At 38.1% G+C, this 21207-nt stretch overlaps 1 protein-coding gene across 1 annotated transcript in view; it reads left to right on the top strand.

Moving 5' to 3' along the window:
• LOC150092671 (nurim homolog) overlaps nt 1-21207 on the top strand; it is a 93901-nt gene that overhangs the window by 22570 nt on the left and 50124 nt on the right. The window contains exon 2 of the mRNA XM_090414668.1: nt 4121-4281. Within this exon, the coding sequence (XP_090270794.1) occupies nt 4121-4281 (161 nt within the window). The remainder of the gene's footprint in view (nt 1-4120; nt 4282-21207) is intronic.

Genomic DNA, 21207 nt, shown 5'->3' with positions numbered 1-21207 from the left:
CAGATGCTTTCAGTAGAGAAAATTATGCAGGTAATTAAGATTATGCAAACTGCACACCCCTCCCATGAAATGTGCCAGTACTGGCTAGGAGCAAAGTACGAAATGTTCACAGGCCAAACCCACATTGGTGAAAAGGCAAAAATTTCATCAGAATACTACAGAACCATATCTAGACAAGCAAGAATTATCACCACAAAGAAGAACAAACAACATCTTCAAGAACTAAAAAAAGAGGACATATTACAGGCAATTAGTGACATTCCAACAGACACGCTCCCCCAAGAAAAGGAAAAATGGAAACACCTACCCATCCAGACACAATTTTAACTGGAGGATGTTACACAACATTTTACCAGTAAACACAAAACTCCTGAAATGGAGAATACTTCAAAGTGCAAATTGTGCCTTTTGCACCCTACAAGAAACCCAAGAACACCTGTTTTATGAATGCACAGTGGCAACACAAATATGGGCTAATGTAAGCAGCACCTTCAACATCCCCACACTCAGAAAGGAAGCTTGAAAAATCAACTACTCTACCTACTAATTGAAATTAAATATCACATTTGGAAAATCAGGAATATTGTAACATATGAAAAACAAAAGAAAACAATAGAGGATATTAAAAGAAGTTCAAGAGCCTCAATCAAAAACTACCTGAGACTATAGTTAGCAGAACTGGGACCAAATCTTTTCAGGAAAAGATGGAGTTCCCTACCTGCATTATGCTACCTATCTGAAGGCAACATCATTCTGAAACTCCCATGACCAATTCCAAGAAAAGTAAACAAAATGGCCACAACAACCCTTTTTTTTTTCTTTTTTTTATTTATTTTATTTTTTTTATCCCCAAAAATTCTTACTTTTACAATTGATTATAATTTAATCCTAAACAGATCTTTATGTTAGCCTGGCCCCCATGCTCAGGTTTAATCAACCTTTTAGGCTCTTTATAATAAATTTAGTTTAATCCTTTATCCAAGTGTGAGCAAACAAAGTTTGCGCCTGAAAGTATCTTCAGGACTGGGTTAAGGTGGTACACACCAGGGCAACTCGTTGCAAAGGTGGAGCAAGCTACCAACACTCCTATCCTAGTATCTCCTAATGCTTCTGCCTGATATCTCAACTTGGGCCTGGCTCCCACTGAAGAGACCTCAATAAAGGTCGAAACCGGTCTGGGTAGTGGCCCTTCCCTTAATGCATAACAATAGACATATCCGCAAGGAGATGTGTTTTGCATTATAGGAGATACTAGGATAGGAGTGTTGGTAGCTTGCTCCACCTTTGCAACGAGTTGCCCTGGTGTGTACCACCTTAACCCAGTCCTGAAGATACTTTCAGGCGCAAACTTTGTTTGCTCACACTTGGATAAAGGATTAAACTAAATTTATTATACTCTAACCAAGTGGAAAATAAACTTTCAACATCTTTCTCTAAATCCAGAGTAATTTATTAAAAAAGGGTGGCACACCAATTGGCAATTCCTATAGGTGGAGATGACCTGCTAATGCTTCTGCCTGATATCTCGACTTGGGCCTGGCTCCCACTGAAGAGACCTCAATAAAGGTCGAAACCGGTCTGGGTAGTGGCCCTTCCCTTAATGCATAACAATAGACATATCCGCAAGGAGATGTGTTTTGCATTATAGGAGATACTAGGATAGGAGTGTTGGTAGCTTGCTCCACCTTTGCAACGAGTTGCCCTGGTGTGTACCACCTTAACCCAGTCCTGAAGATACTTTCAGGCGCAAACTTTGTTTGCTCACACTTGGATAAAGGATTAAACTAAATTTATTATACTCTAACCAAGTGGAAAATAAACTTTCAACATCTTTTAGGCTCTTTATTTACTTAAAGCCTATGGTACTAGGCTAATAAGCACACCAATATCTCTATCACTTTCAGAGAAGTGTTCTCCCCAAGCCTCTGACATACACCTAGTAACCAATGTGAATGCAGAGGTATGGGAATGAAAATAATTATTCAAAATTCCCTAATAACCAACACCTGAGCAACTCTCTGGATGCAGAGAAGAAAAGCTAGTTATCATTATCCCTTAACCAAAAAATAATTATTAAATGAATAATTAAATAAATAATTAAATAAAAATAAAAAATAAATATAAAGGAAAATAAATTAAAATAACTTAAAATAAAATTATATAACAGGAAAAAACTCTAACAGTAAGGAAAAACACCAAACAAAATTTAAAAGACAATACTGTCTAGTCCATTGAGTTGCCAGAATCCACTTTTGGGAAACTGTCCCCAAAAACTGGAGAGAGTCCCGTAAAAGTAAAATTAAATAGGAAACTCCTATATGATCTGTAATTATTCAACCCCCCCCCCCATCTCCTTCAGGACAGACCACTCACTTCATCTTTCCTGTCTTCTTCTCTCTTAATGCCATAGCTTCATAAGAGACTGTCAACCCTGCCACAGGAGCAAAAGACCTGTTCCTGTAAGAGTTGATTACAACCTGAAAAATATGCAGACAATGTCAGTACTCAAGAAACAAGATGGCAAGCAACTAAGATACAAGTGATAGATAGAGTGACGGAAAGTTGCTGAAACCATTCTACTTATGACCTTGTAATGAATACAACCTTCTCTGGTTTTGGTGGATGAAAGTCCAATACCACTAACAAGAAGGCACTAATTATGTAATTAGTAAAACAGAGATCTGGTATTCAAACAGGCAGTTTGGAAGCACATGCAAGAAGCGGGAGACCCAAAAAAACTATTGCAGTTGTGCATGAGGTCGAACACAAGGCCGACACACAATCGGCAGATTCCACACATGGGGAATGCAGTGCGCGTGAAATTTCAAGACGAACTGGCATTTTGTATGGGACTGTGTGGCAATCACTCAGGATCATCCTCAAGAGATATCCTTACAGAATCCAACACATACAGGAACTGAAACCAACTGATTTCGAGAGACGTCATGAATTTGCAAATTGGGCTTTTCAACAGATGGAAAACAATGCAGACTGGCTGTCAAATGTCCTGTGGACTGACGAGGCGCACTTTTCACTTAATGGAAGTGTAAATGCGCACAACTGCCACATCTGGGCAAGAGAGAACCCACACACACAATTGTGGAAACCCCTTTGCATCAGCCAAAGGTGACAGCATGGTGTGGGTTCACTGCATCATTAATTATCGGCCCCTTTTTCTTTGAGGAGGTCCACAGCGGTACATTTTGAACTCTTTCTGTCACAGGCGAGCATTTTGCAGTGCTTTTAAGAGACAGCATTATTCCCTCCTTGCAAGAGAAGCAAGTGCTCCATAGTGTAACATTCATGCAGGATGGAGCACCTCTGCACATCACAGGTCCTGTCCAGCACCAGCTGCGATCGACATTTGGCGATGACCGTGTCCTCAGTCACTCTTTCCCACACGAATAACCTCCAAGATCTCCAGACCTTACACCTTGTGACTTTTGGTTATGGGGCTACTTGAAGTCACAGGTGTACAGAGGTTGGCCAACGTCATTTTCCATGTTGAAAGAAGCTATTCGCCATCATGTGACAGGAATTACAGCTGAAACCCTCTTCGATGCTGTGCAGGGTGTTGTGCCACGTCTGACATTCATTCTCATGAATGACGGCCGTCACATTTGTAACTTTGTATGAGGGAATTGTGCTCTTTTTTATAAGTAGTATCACACTTGTAAAAAAAATAGGTAGTTTGATTAGCTGGAAGACAGAATGGCACTTCATTTCGTTTCCTTTGGCAGTCTATTATAAGAGTATATATAATTTCTGCATGTAAATGCTATTTCTGTTTCTGTGGTTGGAGTTTCTCGATCAGTGTTTTTCTCATGTTGTATAATATATATATATATATATATGATGATGATGATGACAGAAGTATATTGCACTTCACATGCCCAGTCTGTAGTGTAACATATTTTTCCTTCCTCTCCCCTTTCTTTTTTCAACTTACATTTTCATGTGGTTTCTATGAAGCCACTAAAATTTATTTATAAGATATGTATTTCTCTATTCTTTTTGCAATTCTTATTATTACTACTAATACTTTTATTAAATTTCAATATAAATGATGACCAATATGCAAGTTTACATAAGCATTTAATAATTCCATTGTTTTTTTTAGATGTACATTTTGGATTTCTCATGGATCTCAGCCTATTATTCTTATTTATTCTCCAACACAGTGGAATGACAAAATCAAAAATAATAACTTATTTGTTACCCAGAGGACTTGAGGTACTTCATCGCACCGTATATATAATTTTTACATGCATCAGTTTGCAGGTTTGTAATTTGTTTGATTAATTTCGTTATTATAGAAATTTTGATTGCTTTAAAACTGATATAATCATAATGTTTTCTGCCTTATAGCATAGAAGTATATATTATTGTTATTATGACAGCAACCTCTCCAGACCTTCTCCAATGTGTTCATCACATTGAGAAACCATCATGATAAATACTGTTCTTTAATGAATGACTGTTGGTGTTGAAAAATATTTTCTTATTGTAAATTATAGCTATTTGCACCTAACATAGATTAATACATCATTTGTCAATCTCTGAGAATGAACAATTTTGATTATGATTTGACTGTTAGGCAGTCATAGAAAATGTGATCATTCCACATCAGTATGAACTCTCCTCACCTTTTGCAGACATCTATGAATTTTTATTGAAATTGTCAGAGCCTAGTTTACATTGAACTATAGCCATCATTTAGTGTTTCATAAAGCATTTCTGTACCATTTTAGTATTAGTCTTGTTTAACGTATTAATGAATTGTAATATGTAGTGCAAATAAAAATAAAAAAGTTACCTATATGAACATGGAGGAATAAATCTCAAATTAGGCAAGCTATAACATATTTGCTTATTGCCATTCCTCTGTGGTATATTTGTTACACATTCTGATGAAGCCACATTCCTTCTGTTATAGTGGAATACATCATGTAAATCTGTAAAGGAGAGGAGAGTTTTTTCTCTTATGTGATGATAAGAATTCATAATGTATTCATTTCTTATGTGCTGTTCACATTGGGTCAGATTTTTAAGCAGTTCATCCATTCTGTAATCAAGTCCATTTTAATTATATTGTAACAGCAAGAGACACTTGTATTAAACTGGCTTATTTTCTGTTGTATATCCCTCAACGGGATATACCAGATATTTATAATTGTCCAACATAGTTACTGTTTTAAGAACTAGTTTCTTATCTCGTTTCTTCCAGGTTGCATTATATGTCAGGTGTCTGATTTGATCAGCTTCCACTAACTACATCACTTAATTGTAGTATCTTGATTTTCTCTGGATCTTTTTTTCTCCTATTTTTGCTTAATTTCTTGTTTTACTAAATGTTCAACTCTTGTTCTGTTCAAGTGATCAACACCACCCTCAACACTTCTTCACATACACTTTTGAATATATTAATGATGTTGAGTTCTTTTCTAATATCTTCATTTTTAATATGGTTTTGCCATTAATGCCACCTATTCATTCCTGTAATATTTCTCTCAACTCACATATGTTGTTGAACTAATGACTGGTTTAACAGTGAAAATTACTGCATTTCATCCTACTCATTTGACAAATAGACATTAGCTCAGTAGCTTTTATGTCTATTGTTTACTTAGAGTGCAGTTTTGAAATTGTTCAGAGTTGTAGTGACAAACCTGAAGTACCTGATGCCATACTTCATGTAACGTGCATCTGTTATATTATCTGTAGACTGGTCATTCCCCTTCCTTCCTTTACTTCTTGCTCCTTCTCCTGAACCTTCAACACCACCTTCAATCACTTCTTCACATACGCTTTTGAATATATTAATGATGTTGAGTTCTTTTCTAATATCAATATCTTCATTTTTGTTATTAGTGTATTTGAGGGCTAGGGGTGGATCTTATCTATTTTGCTATTTCATTTTGTCTTATGCAGTTGGAGTGTGCCTTCTCTCCTAGGTATTTGCATCACCTAGTAGGCTGAAGTCAAAATTCACCTGGCCAACGTGGGATGAAATGGGACCAAAACCTCCTAGATATGTGGAAAGTGAGGACTCTGCAACCCTACAACATTTTTTTTTTTTTTCAGTAACTTTACTCCAAAATGCTAATATGTTTGTGCCTTATAATGCATCCCATGCTGTATCAGCTGTCACGTGGAATAATCAGTCATGTTCAGTGCTTAGGCAGAGGTTGTTCCTGTTAAAGAAGTATATTACAGTTTCCAACAAAAGTCAGTAATATTGTGAAAAAGGAATACAAAAGGTATGAGATTAATCTTATAGGGAAACTTTACATAGGCACATGGAATGTATGGGGTCTAGAGATAGGCACTCTTGATGTTATCTGTAAAAAGATGGAGAGGTTACAATTGACATCATGGGAATTACAGAGACTAGATGGAATGGAAGAAGGTCATTTCAAAATACAGGATGGTAAACTGGTTGTTTATTCAGGAGCTGACTCAGAGCATTATGGAGTAGCTGTTATACTGAAGACAGTTCGGTCAAGAGCCCATCTTGGTTATAATCCTATTAATGACAGGATGCTTTGTCTTTGTCTATTAATAACTTATGGCTCATCCTACCAATGTATCAATCATAGTAGTTTATGATTGACACACTCCACACAGATAAGCCTGATGAAGAGAGTGAGGAAGTCTATGAAAACCTATAGGCTTACCAAGGAGAGATGTACTTTGCATCTTTAGGGATGTTAATTATTATTATTACGGGCGACTCCAGAGAGTCCTTAGAGGTAGGCCCTAAACATCATGTCCGCACAACTATACGACATTCTCACAGTATCTATCATACCTTGCCTTGAACTTACTCACCGTCATAGCACCCACAACAGACTCTGGCAGCTTATTTCACTCATTTACCACTCTAAAAGTAAAGAACCCAGCTCTAACACCCTTGCTAACCACACTCTTGCCCAGCTTCCATAGGTGTCCCCTAGTTCTCCCACCACCAGTCCTGATCTCAAAAATATTCTCTGAATTAATCCTATCGAAACCCTTTAGCAATTTGAATGTCTCAATCATATCTCCCCTTTTCCGCTTATCAACTAATTTCTGCAACCCACAAATCTTCAACCTGTTCTCATAAGGTTCATTTCATAGACCTGCTATCATCTTAGTCACTCACCTCTGGATCCTCTCCACCTCCTCCCCATCAAGAAGAAACCTAGGTGACCAAATCTGGGCACAGTAGTCGAGATGAGGTCTTATCAAGCAAGTTATTGTCCAGAGATACAATAACTTCCTTGTCTCTGTTCGTCAAAGTATTTTTCAACAACCAAGTGAGTTGATGAGCCGATTTGCCACTTTTGCAATGTGCCTCCTAAACTTCATCTCCCTATCCACCAACACTCCCAAGTCCCTGGCTTCATCAGTCTCCTGGAGTACATTTCCACCAGTGTGGTATACTGCTGCTAATCTTTTCACCCCAAAATAACCTTACATTTTGTCACATTAAATTGACATTCATTCTCCTTAGCCCAGAACTATAATCTATCCAAGTCGTCCTGCAAGATTTTGACATCTTCTGCATTCACTATTGCCCTACCCAACTTTGCATCATCAGCGAACAAATGAACTGTTCCTCTTAGATCTTTCATTATTTCGTTAATGAACAAATTAAACAGCAGTGGTCCAAGAACAGAACCCTGCAGCACACCACTAGTCACAGGCCGTCTTTTGGACTCTACTCCTGAATAAACTACTCTCTGATATCTCTCCATCAACCACCCACCTATCCATCTCACCAACCCTATATCCATTCCTATATCTTGTAGTTTACAGATTAGAATTCCATGTGGTATCCTGTCAAATGCCTTAGCCAGGTCCGGCATTATCACTGTAAACTCATTACCCTTATCCAGTTCAGCCATCGCTGTGTTATAAAACTTGAGCAAGTTGCTGAGGCATGACCTACCCTTCAAAAAGCCATGCTGTCCCTCGTACAGAATCTCATTTTCATCAATCCATTCCTGTATTTTTCCCTTGACTACTTTCTCCAAGACCTTGACAACGACTCCTGATATGCTGATCAGTCAGTAATTTGCAACAGTAGTCTTGGATCCTCCTTTATGCAGTGGAACTATTTTCCCCTCTTTCCACACCTTTGGAACTAAACCAGACCCGTGACTCAGATTAAACACCAAGTCAAGGGCACTGATAATTCTTTAGCCACTTCACGTAAGACCCATACTGGTATACCATCCAATCCCACAGATGTATTCACATTAAGGTTCTGTAATTGACTATTCACCTCCACTTCATTCATCACAATTCCCGTATAAACTAATGGTTCCTTCATTTTCTCAATGTCACTACCTGGATGATATACTCTTGCAAAGTGCTTGCTCAGTAATTCCACTATATCGACTGATTCAGTGATCTCCTTACCATCGTCATTCCTTAAAATCATTCTGCGGTGTACTTTTTTTGCCTGCACCATATTGAAAGAACTGTTTGGGATTCTCTTTAGCTTGCATAGCTAGTTTCCTTTCATAATCCGCTTTTGCTTTTTTTACCACACTCGTTACCCTTCTGGCCTGTGCTTTATACAGTTCATGTGCCTGCAGGTCACCTTTCTTTTTAAATTCTCTCCACAGTTGTTTCTTTTTTTGCAGCTCAAGCTTAACACGTTCATTGCCAATCACGCAATATCGCACGATGCGAGTTCTCACCGAACGGCCGATCACGCGTTATCGCGTGGACGTCACTATCAAGTAAAAAAAAAATTTGGCCACCACACGAAATTCCAATTTTCAGCTTGGCAATGAACGTGTTAATGGTGTTATTCATCCATTTAATCCCTACTTGTTTTACTGTTCGGACCCTAGGTATACTATCAGCCATAACCACCTGTAAATGCTTTTTGACCACTTCTGTCGACATCCAGCTCTTGCAGTTTTACATGCCATGGCATTGATCCAAGCAATCTACTAGGCTTGTCAAACTTGCCAGAATGGTAATTCCACATATACCCTGTCTTAATTGAAAATTCCACATCTTTAGCCACCTCCCAGGTCAAGTCCTTATGATCAACCTTATGATCACTCTCACCAATAGGTGGCAACATGGTCATATTCATTACAGTCAAATTCTCAGATGCTATTACCAGGTCAAGCACTCTCACACCCCTATTTTCAATTACATGCTGTGTCAGATAGTTATCCCTTAATAATTGAATAAAATCCATTTCCTTCCTCACATGTGTCCTGTCCTCCTTCCAATCAATGTTACCATAGTTGAATTCCCCCATAATAATTACCCTCCTTCCACTCATTTCATCAATTTGTTAATGCATACTATCTCCACCATCTATTCCATCACCTGGTCTATAGTAGCACCCAACTGTATATTTTATTCTGCCAGTCTCAATCTCACACCAAATAGCCTCAAATGAGCTCTTTTCACTATCCTGCAGTACAACTTCAATTCTCCTTGGCTGAAGTTCATCAGCTATCATCAATAACACTCCTCCCCCCATTTTAGATTTAGATGATATAGTTAGTGGGATACATTCTATCCCACTAACTATATCATCTTCTGTCAGCTATGTTTCACTAATGCCAATAACCTGTGGCCAGGAAGAGCCAATCAAGGCCAAAAATTCTTACTTCTTGTTCCTAATACTGCTGACATTAGTATACATGAAATGCAGAGGTCCCTTTATCCCACCCCTATCTTGATGCGTTATTCTAACTATCCCATTCCAATTTCTTGTCCTTAGTACTGGCTCGGGTACATTATATATGTTCTTACACTCAACTGTCTCACCGATGTCTGCATATCCGCCCCCCCCCCCTCCTTGGTAGTTCTAGTTCCCCTGGTTCTGCACATCCATTTTCACTTCATTCAGCAACACTTTTTCCAGTCTCCACTCACCAAATCCATTCAAATGCAGGCCATCCATCTTGTATAAATCCTTTCACACATCAAGCTCATTCCACATGTCCACAAATTCCACACCACACCGTCTGCATAACCTGCGCATAAAGTGATTTGCGATTATGGCCCTCTTTCAAAACTCCTCTCTGTCGTACCGCGGCAACAGACTCACCTACCTAACTCTGTCACTCTTTTCTTTCGCTAACTTTAACAGTACTTTGAAGTCCTCTCTCATAAAAAAATTTATCTCCTTTCAATTCATACGTACCCGCCACAACTATCAATTCTTTCAGCCTCTGTTTTTGCGCTCAGATACTCTCACTTACATCCTTAAATTTCGCTCCTGGTAAGTACGATTTAGTTAAACCCATCTATCACTCCTCTTAATAACAAGTCACCATACAATACTCTTTTTTCTTCATTTCATGAACTCCCACTGTTACGCTTATTTATCCTTTCAAACACTTGTTTATTTCTGTTAGCCAAGGCACTCTGGAAAGAGTTTTGCAGGTACTCCAACCACTGCTGTGCACCGTGTATCACTGCGTGCAACCTAGCGATCTCACTCCCTACAAATAACTCCTCATTTTTTTCATCATTTAAATCATTTTCTCTCTCTTTATAGTTGCTTTCACTCTCTCTTCAATCACTGCTCTCATTGCCATCTTGTACAACATCGCAATTCCCTATCAAGCCACTATTTTCACTCACATTCTGGCTTTCTTCAACCATAACTATCTCACGACCTGTCACATAGTTCAATTCCTCACTTTGCTTACACTTTCTGCACATTCTCCCACCACTATCACTTTCCATCCAAACTCCAGCCTCCTTCGGGAATGCATATATCCTATACACATCACATTGGACAAACTCCCTCACATTACAGTTTTTGAACAAAGGCATCGTATTTTTGGATGCCATTATCTTACGTCGCATTGGCACCATGTGCTATTCTATGAAACATATCGTTAAAATACTAAGTTAAATAAAATGGAATTCACACCAAAATCACACAGACACAACAAGCTACCAAAAATAAACAATACTATGTTAAGATTTAAACCAGTATTCCAATTTTCACTCAAAATTATACTTAGCTTTAGGGAGCTCTCTGAAAACACTACACACCATGTAGCCCTCTAGCGGCAAGTCCTCTCTCATAAAAAATTTATCTCCTTTCATTTCATTCGTACCCGCCACAACTATCAATTCTTTCACCCTCTGTTCCACTAATTCAAAAGTGGAAAAGAGTACGAGAGTTAGGCCTGAGTGTAGCATGTTTGGTTGGGTGAACGTAACACCCATGGTGAAAGACTGTTGGAATTTGCCCAAGCTAACAGATTACTTATTACCAATACCTGCTTCCAGATATGCCCGCAATGGACCTATACTGGTGGCATCTAACATTGATAGGTCAAGGCCCTAGATTGATTACATTCTTACTCTCCAACGGTGGAAGACAAGCATCTCTGTGCATACTTGTCCTGGAGCAGGCTGTGGTATAAATCTTTTATCACAGGCACTCTCAGAATAGAAAAATGAATCATCTCCTTAACTCTCAACACACTTATTTTAGGTTACAATTTCTCCTTTGCTCTCACAAAAGTACCAGAATTGTGAGAATAATGACTAGCGTGGAATGTGGTGTGATCCCTCATGCACAGTGAGGGATCACTTGAATTCAAACTTGAGGCTCTTAACATTTCCTGACCACAACTATGGCAAGAATGCATAGTGGTGAATCTTTCATCACAGGCACTCACAGAAAACATTCTGAGCACACTTATTTGAGGTTACAATTTCCCCATCACTCCCACAAAAGTACCAGTTTTGTAAATAATGACTAGCGTGGAATATGGTATGTGCGATCTCTCGCACACAGTATAAGGAATCATACATAACTTTCATCTTAGTGTGACCAGTATTCTGACTAAATCCAAACCTCCCAACAATAACATTCTACTTTCTCGTGGAAAGGCTTAGACATTGGTTATGCATTTTTTACTAAATAATTTAAGGAAATTACAACGTCAACTAGGATATACATTAAAATAAATTTTAATATACTTTAATATTTCGGCAATGTCACATTGCCATTTTCAAGAAACTTGAGAACAAGATATGTGCACGCAGGCACAACAGATAGTAAGTGAGGAAGAAGCAGGAAGCTATTATTTCTCCTAAAGTCCTGATGGTGTCCCCTAGTGGGCAATGTTGGTATTCTTGGGCAATTGGGCTGAAGGTCTTCTGATGTAGGTTTCCCAAATTTGAGGCAGTCTCATGCAGCCAAATTTCATATTTGTATTTGTATATACCAAAGCTAAACCACCAAAAGCCAACATGCCCAGTAAGGAAATTAAATCTCTACTAGAATTAAAGAAAAACAATAAAATAATAATCACCAAAACTGATAAAGGGAATGCCACAGTATTGCTCAACCAAAAGGATTACACAGGTAAGCTGAAAGCTCTATTGTTAGATCAGGCTACTTACCTCCCTATCGAGTACAATCCCACCAACTCACAAATTAGAAAACTCCACAGGATCATTAAGAAGGTCACTTCTTGGCCTGTGGAAATCACTAACAAATTAAAACCATTTAACTCCATACCCCCCGGTATTTATGGACTCCCAAACATGCATAAGGAAAATGTGCCATTACATCCCATAGTGGATGGCATTGATTCCCCCACATACAAACTAGCTAAACATTTGGCCAAAGCTCTCTCACACTATACTGGCAACACACCTTCACACACAAAAAACTCAGCCCGCTTCAAAGCCAGCATAGAAAACCTTGCACTCAAACACACTAACATAATGGTCAGTTTTGATGTCTCCTCCTTATTCACAAATGTCCCACTCAAAGAATCCTTAGAGCTAATCCAAGATAAATTTCCTCCCGATATCACAGCCCTATTTCAGTTCACAATGAACTCAGGCTATTTTGTTTGGCAAGGAAAATTCTACAAACAAATAGAGGGGACAGCCATGGGTTCTCCACTCTCCCCACCCTTGGCCAACTTTTATATGGAGACTTTTGAAGAGAAAGCCTTAAACTCTGCTCCACAAAAACCAACCATTTCGCTTTGCTAAGTTAATGATGTGTTAGCTATTTGGCCACATGGCTCTGATGCACTCCTCTCCTTCCTAACACACTTAAACAACCAACACCCCAGAATCAAATTCACCCTGGAAGAAGAAAAAAACAACTGCCTTCCTTTCTTAGACACACTAGTCACCCGCCAGCCTGATGGAACCTTGGTTTTCTCAGTCTATAGAAAACCCACCCATACAGGCAGATACATTCACCAACAATCCCACCACCCCTCCTCGCAACAATATGGAATCATTAAGACACCACACAACAGGGCTAAACTTATCTGTTCAAATGACAATGCCCTAACCACAGAACTAAACCACATTCTCAACACGTTCTCAGCCAATGGCTACCCCCCCCCCCCAAAAAAAATCCAAAAAATATTGAAACCAGTACCCCCCCCTCCCTTCTCAGAACAAGGATTATTCTAAATCCATCACCATACTCTATATCCAAGGCACCTCGGAAAAAATTACAAAAATCCTAAAAAACTTGACTTAACTTCTTGTTACAGACCATATAAAAAATTGGCATCCCTTATCCGCTCTATTAAAGACCTACCTGGTGTATACCATGTCCCTTGCAGCTGTAAGCTGTTCTACTTTGGCCAAACAGGCAGGACAGCAAATATCAGAATTTCAGAACACAAGGACTACATCTGGTTTCACCAATACAGCCACTCTAGTCTTGCTGACCATGCACTGGATACCTGCCATAGAATACGGTGGGAAAAAGCCACTATAATACACCATAATAAATACAAATATGAAAGGCTTTTCATGGAATCAGCTTCAGCCCTAAGAAACAATCCAAACCTCAACAAATTTGGCTGCACGAGACTGCCTCAAATTTGGGAAACCTACATCAGAAGACCTTCAGTCCAATCGCCCAAGAATACCAACATTGCCCACTACGGGGCGCCATCAGGACTTTAGGAGAAATAATTGCTTCCTGCTTCTTCCTCACTTACTGTTTGTTGTGCCTGCGTGCACGTGTCTTGTTCTCAAGTTTCTTGAAAATGGCAACGTGATGTTGCCGAAATACTAACGTATATTAAAATTTATTTTAATGTATATCCTAGTTGACATTGTAATTTCCTTAAATTATTTAGTAAAAAATAACATTTCACCTAAAGAAATATCACTTAAAAAGTTATACAGGAAAAATTATAACCAAACTTGACTAGGACAATTCTACTGTTATTATGGACCAAACTGATTATAATAGAAAAATGAATCATCTCCTTAAGGAATCCCCTATTTATCATATTTGTCCGGAAACCCTACTCTAGAGACCAAAAATGGAACTTTTTCAGCCACTTCAGGTCTCCAATAAGCAGGAAGGCGATGAAATTCATCTTCCATCTAAAGACAATCACAAACATTCATGCCCATGGCAGGATTCAAACTCATGACCTGTGGGTTGGAGAGTGGGTACGCTAACCACTCAGCCAACCAGCTGGCAAAACTTTCGCCCTCTGGTGAAAGTTTTGGTGGGCTTGAACCACCAACCTTTCGGTTAACAGCCAAACATGCTAGCCAATTTAATATAAACTATTAAAAAGTTACATTTTGGCTCAAAGAAATTAACAATGAACTTAAACTTTTTCATTTCAAACCATTCAGAATATATGGGATCCTTGAACCTAATAACCTCCTTCGTCCAATAGTTAACAGCATAGACAACCTCACCTACAAACTCACCAAATATTTTATCCAAATCTCCCCTCCCTCAGATAACTCTCCCTCTTTAATTGTCAACGTTTAATAAAAAGATTAACCTTGACAGATTCAGTCATCATGACGAGCCTTGACATTCCTTCACTGTTCACCAGTCAGTGTACCTTTTTGCAGAGACCCTTGACTTTATTAAGCCCTATTTTCTTTCTGATATAAAGTTTTTTATTTCTTATGGAAAGAAAAAATATATAGATGGCAGGATGGGACTATGGTTCTCCCCCCCCCCCCCCCCCACTGGCCAACTTCTGCATGGAACATTTTGAAAACCAAGCACTTAACACAGCTACACTCAAACCAATTATATGGCTGCACTCTGTTGATGTTTTTGCCATTTGGCCCCATGGTCCAGACACATAATAAACATATTAGCACATCTCAACAGCCAGCATCCAAAAATTAAGTTCACCATAGAAAAAGAACGTAACAGTTGTCTCCTCTTTCTGGATACACTAGTGACAAGACTTCCTAATGATTCATTGTCCTTTTCCATTTACAGAAACCACACATACAGGAATACTTAAAAAGTAGTCAATGCCACCATCTATTCCAACAGATTAGCATCCTCAGAACACTTATTCACAGAACCAAGACTACTTGTTCAAACAGCGCACTCCTTAAAACTGAGGTCAGGGACCTTCATCACACCACTTTTCTTACTCAGTGACAATGGCCCATGCAAAAACAGGTAAAATAATACATGACCCCCCCCCCATCCTCTCTTACAACTAACACACCGGATCACAGTAAAACTAAACTATTCCTATCCCAATATATTAAGGGCACATCGAAAAGATATCTGAAGGTCTCTCCAAATATGATCTCCATGCCACTTTTAAACCACTTATGTAGCTAGCCACCTTCCTCCATCCTCCTAAAGATTAACTTCATCCTTTTGCACATCCTAGAGTGTATAAAGTTTCTTGTGCCTATAGTTTGGTCTGCTTTGGGCCGACTGATACATCAGTTAATATCCACCTTGAAGAACACAAAAATTACATCTGTAGTCTCATCTTTATGGAAAGTCAGGACTAACAGACAATGCTGTGGATACTCCTTCAAATAGGATTAAATGGACATCGGTTTTATGCAGAAGTCAGTATAGGTCTAAAAGACTATCTTTAGAATTAGCATTGTTATGAAACATCACTCCCCACCCACCCTCAAAAAGTATGATTTCTTTAATTTGCCAAAGGACTGGAAGACAGTCATTATGATACTCCAAATGAACTTTTATGGTTAATTAGTTCATAGAGGGCAACTTTTAGGACATTAGTTCTCTCCAGTTATAACTTGAATTATTTCTAATGTTTATAGTGTAGTGCTTGTCACAATTATAATTTGGGCTCTGATGATGCTGGGTAGAAAACCAGTGAAATATTAGTAAGTTCAATACATTAATTTATTTTTTCATTTATTGATGGCATTTATACTGTGAAGCATTAATATGAATGCTTTAGAGATATCAAGAGGCAATCATTTGATTTTCCCAAACCTATTCAATGACGTATTTCAAAACAAGCATAATACTGTATATGCAAAAAGATGGCCAGTTGATCAAACATGATTAACTAGGATGATCACATTTATTATTTGAAAGGATTCAAGGATATATATATAATTCTTGCTACTTTCTTTCATAATGTGATCCATATAGATGATGAATAAGAGTGGGGATAATGTGCACCCATGTTTTAACCCTGATTTTACATCAAATCATCTTCCTGTGTTTTCCTTCAATTCTAGCTGCTGGCTTATAACTTAAATATAGAGTGTACTGCTGTCTATAATGTTCCATTTTAATCATATAGTTATAGCATTTTGAAAAGCTTTTCTCTGGACACTGTCATATGCCTTTTCCAGATCTACAAAGTATAAATCCTTGTTATATTTCCATCATTTCTCAATTATTTGTTGTGAAGTGAAAATCTGATCTTGACAGCCTCTATTTGCTTGAGCCCAACTTGTTCTTCCCCAGGTTTCTCTTCCACAATCTTTCTCAACTTCTTTTCAAGCATGCTAGCATAAATCTCATCTGGAGTACTTAGTAGGAATACTACTCCAATCATCTGGAATTAGACCTTCTGACCAGGCCCTGTGAATTATGCATTATAGCTACTGTGAAACTTTTATACCTCCATATTTAAGAATTTCTGGTTGGGTATTATCTGCTCCAGTTGCCCTTTCATGTTTCAAGTTTTTGATGGCTTTTTCTACCTACACTATTGATATGTACTCCTGTTTGCATTCCTCTTGAACATTTTATACTATTGTTAAGTCTTTCCAAGTAATTATTCTAGATATTTTAGATATCATTATCTTCAGTTATCTCACATTTATTATTTCTGACTCTTTTTACAGTACTCTTTCCCCTATTTATAAGCCTTTTGAATTGCATCCAGAACATTCCACCACCTTCCTGATATTTATTTTCTATATTCTTACCAAAGTTTTCTCATGACTTGTTTAACTACTTTTACATATAGCTCTCTTGCATTTTTCTCTGTATTCTTTTAGGGTATCTGCATATTATTTGCTAGGAACTTTCAGTATGCTTCCTTCTTCTTGTCCAGGACTGTTTCTGTAACATCTTGACACATCTCCCTAGCTGAATCAGTGTTTTCTTCCGAGTTTGCTAGTGAGACTCCAAGGTTTTGTTCTTGTTTGCAAACTGTTGAGTTTTTATTCAATAATGTTTGTGTATTCAAGTCTACAGTTTACCTGTAAAAGCTGCTCAATTTAATTATTTTAAAAATTTTCTTACATACTGTTCTTTTCATCATTTTTATCCTATATAGAACTAAATGATGGTCACTTCCATTTTCAAATCCTCTGTACATTCTTTTATCTTGAACCAGCTAAAGTTACCATTATCAACAATGACATAAATTAGGCTTTTCTTATTTTTCATGTGTCCTTGCCATGTGAACTTGTGCACATCTTTATGTTGGAAAATAATGTTAGTAATGAGTAGTCCATATCCTGAGCAAAAATTCAGGAAATACTTACCATTAGTATTAGCTTTGCCCTTTTCTCCAAATTTTTCCTAAACATTCCTATATGCCTAGTGGGATTCATTTCCTACTTTACTGCTTAGATCCCCAACAGGGATAACTTTTTTTGTTTTCTTCATATCATCTGCCTGCTCTAATGACTTGATAAATTTCTCCACTTCTTCCTTAGGAGAACCTTCTGTGAGACCATAGGCACAAATAAGATTCATTGTCCATTTCCCTATTTCGAAGTTTCACCACATAACTTTACTTGACACTACCTTCCAATGAAGAATGATATCTTCATGTTTGGTGCTGAATGCTGCTGCTACTCCTTCCTTTGTTTGATCATTATTATTATTAAGAGAGATCTTCAGGAAGTCAGAGACTCGTCGAGGGAGGCCACATACTACACGCACCAGCTATCATACTTATTCTTGAATTCATTCACACTGCTTGCAATCACAACATCCAATGGCAATCCATTGCAATCACGCACCACCTTATGAGAGAAAAATCTAGCCCTCACCCCCTTCTTAGCGACATTCATTCTCATCTTCAAAGGATGCATGCTTCCTGTCCTTTCCCCATCTTCCATAAATTGAAAAATTCGATCAATTGAAATTCTGTATGAACCTTTCAGAAGTTTGTAAGTCTCAATCGTACCCCCCCCCCCCTTTCTCCTGTTTGCTAGTGTCTGCAGTATACAAATTCTCAATCTGTCTTCATAATCAGTATTCCATAATCCTGATATAATTTTTAACACTCTCTTTTGCACTCTCTCCAATATATCAGAATCACAACAGAAACCAGGACCTGTACACAATAGTCCAAGTGAGGTCTTATCAAGGCGTTGCAAAGAGACAAAATGACATCCTTATCTTTATATGTGAACGTTTGTTTCAGCATTGCAGTTATCTTTTGAGTTGTATTTGCAATCTTTACTACATGGCCCCTGAACTTCAACTTCCTATCTTCTAACACTCCAAGATACCTAGCCTCATCAATTTCTTCAAGCATAATCCCACTGACATTGAACTGACATCCATTTTTCCGTGCCCACAATTCCAGCCTATTCAAATCATGCTGCAAGTACTGCATATCAACAGCATTCCTGATTACCCTACCTATCTTTGTATCATTAGCAAATAACTGTGTGTCACTTGTCAAATCCTTCCCAGTATCATTAATGTATAGATTGAAAACAATGGATCAAGCACCAATCCTTGTGGTACACCACTAGTCACCTTAAATCTTGCAGACTCACATCCCCCGTATACCACTTTTTGATATCTGCCAGGTCAGCCATCCTCTTATTCATGCTAATATTCTATAATTCAAACCCATATTCTCCAATTTATGCCACAGTCTAGCATACTGTAGTCTGTCAAAAGCTGTAGCAAAATCCAAAAGTATCATGGTGTATCCATTACCCTTGTCTATTTCAATGGTAACATTGTTATGGAATGTGAGCAAGTTGCTAAAACATGATCTTCCCTTAGTAAACCGGTTTTGTTCATTGTAAAGAAGAGATTCACTGTCAATCCATTTCTGAATGCGAGCCCTAACCAATATTTCCAAAATCTTCACCACCACTCTTGAGATATTAATTGGTTGATGGTTGGATACATCGGTCTTTGCGCCACCATTATGCAATGGAATTATCATACATTCTTTCCATTCCTGTGGAATCTTCCCTGTTCTGAGACTCATATTGAACAGCCTGGTCAAAGGAATAGCCAGTTCAGCTGAACACTCTTTTAGCACACATGCTGACTGATATGCCATCAGTTCCTGTTGCTGAATTCTTATTCAGATTGTACAACAGCTCTAATACCTTGTCCTCTTACACCTGAATTTCTTCATCGAGTGAAGAGGTAGCAGTAAGCTTAATATCGTGTACACCAGTTGATAGCTTTAACAAAATGGACACTAGTTAGTTGAACAACCTCTTCTGCATCCGTAACCCTCATGCCATCTACATTTAGAAGAGTTATTCTTTCATGTTCATTCTTTCTTTTACTTGCAGCATATTGATAGAATTCTTGTGGGTTGTCTTTAGCACCCAGAGCCAGTTTCTTTTCATACTCAGACTTTGCTTTCCATACAACAGTTGTGACTATTCTAGCTTGCTGTTTATAATTTTCATAATGCACATCATCCTTATGCACACAGCATTCCTTCCACATCATCCTTTTCTTACGAATCTTTTGCTTAATAAGATTACACATCCATTTGTCTCCTGCACTATTTATTCTTCGAACTCTTTGGACACACTCAGATATTGCATTATTTAAGTGTTGTTTAAATGCTTCCGATGCGCTGCTGATATTCTTCCGATCCATCAACTGATCCCATTCTACTGAACTCAGTATACTCCTCAGTTGGTCATAATTTCCTGTTTTGTAGTTCAGCATGTAACCTTTTCTTAATGGAACATTCATAAACTTAGTCACTTTCCAAGTGAGTAGTACTGCATGATTACTGAAACGCCCTCTGACACTATAATGAAATCTAATACTCTTTGACCTTGAGTTCCTTCTGTCACATGTTGCTTGAGGAAGCTGTCCTGCAACATCTCAGTAAATGCATTTTCATTCTTCTCATGTGATTCTACTGCTACCCAATCAGTATTTGGATAATTAAAGTCTTCCATTATAATTACTCTTTTCGCATGTATCTTGTCTATTTGGTGATGCATTTCTTCATCACTAGCAACTGATCCACCAGGTATGTAACAACACCCCACTATGTAATTGATCTTGTTAGATTCCACCTCACACCAGATGGCTTCAAACTCACTGTCACATGAAATACTGTTAGTAGTACTCCTACTACAATCATGGGTCTCAACTCTAACTGCATTCAAGTCATCCTATATCATTAAGAGCACACCCCCTCTTCTCCTATCCTTCCTAAAAATAGTGTAACCTTTACACTCGATACCAGTTAGACCTGATTCTGATAGTCAGGTCTCACTAATGCCTACAATCTGAGGTCCCAACATATTGACTAAGGCAACAAACTCTACCCCTTTGTTTCTGATACTCCTAGCATTCATGTACAGACATAATAATCTACCTGCATCTTCTTTTGTATATTTTTGTCTGCAGTCTGCATGACACAGTTGGACAACTTGCAGATCTCTATTGTTCTTTAGTGTCTACATATACATGTAGACATCTTTGCAGATGTTTGATGGGTCCGAACCAAACAAACACAAAGTCTAAATCATTCTCTCCTCGTCAACATTTCCATGACAAAGCCCATTCCCGTCATTAACACAGTTATATAACGTTGTCGCTCTTACGCTCATATTCTCACCATTCTTCCCTTTATAATTTAGTTTCCTTGACTCTCTGTATTAGGTCTCATACCAGTTATTAGTTTATCTAGACTCCTGATACCATTATATAGCATGATTATTGCCCAAATCTAACATCTTATACTTATTATTTAGTAAAATCTCACCTGTTTT

This window comes from Typopeltis vanoorti, chromosome 25 (assembly GCF_054136105.1).
Source record: "Typopeltis vanoorti isolate ZY-2024b chromosome 25, IOZ_Tvanoo_1.0, whole genome shotgun sequence".
Classification (NCBI taxonomy): Eukaryota; Metazoa; Arthropoda; class Arachnida; order Uropygi; family Thelyphonidae; genus Typopeltis; species Typopeltis vanoorti.
This window is presented reverse-complemented; position numbering and strand designations above follow the sequence as displayed.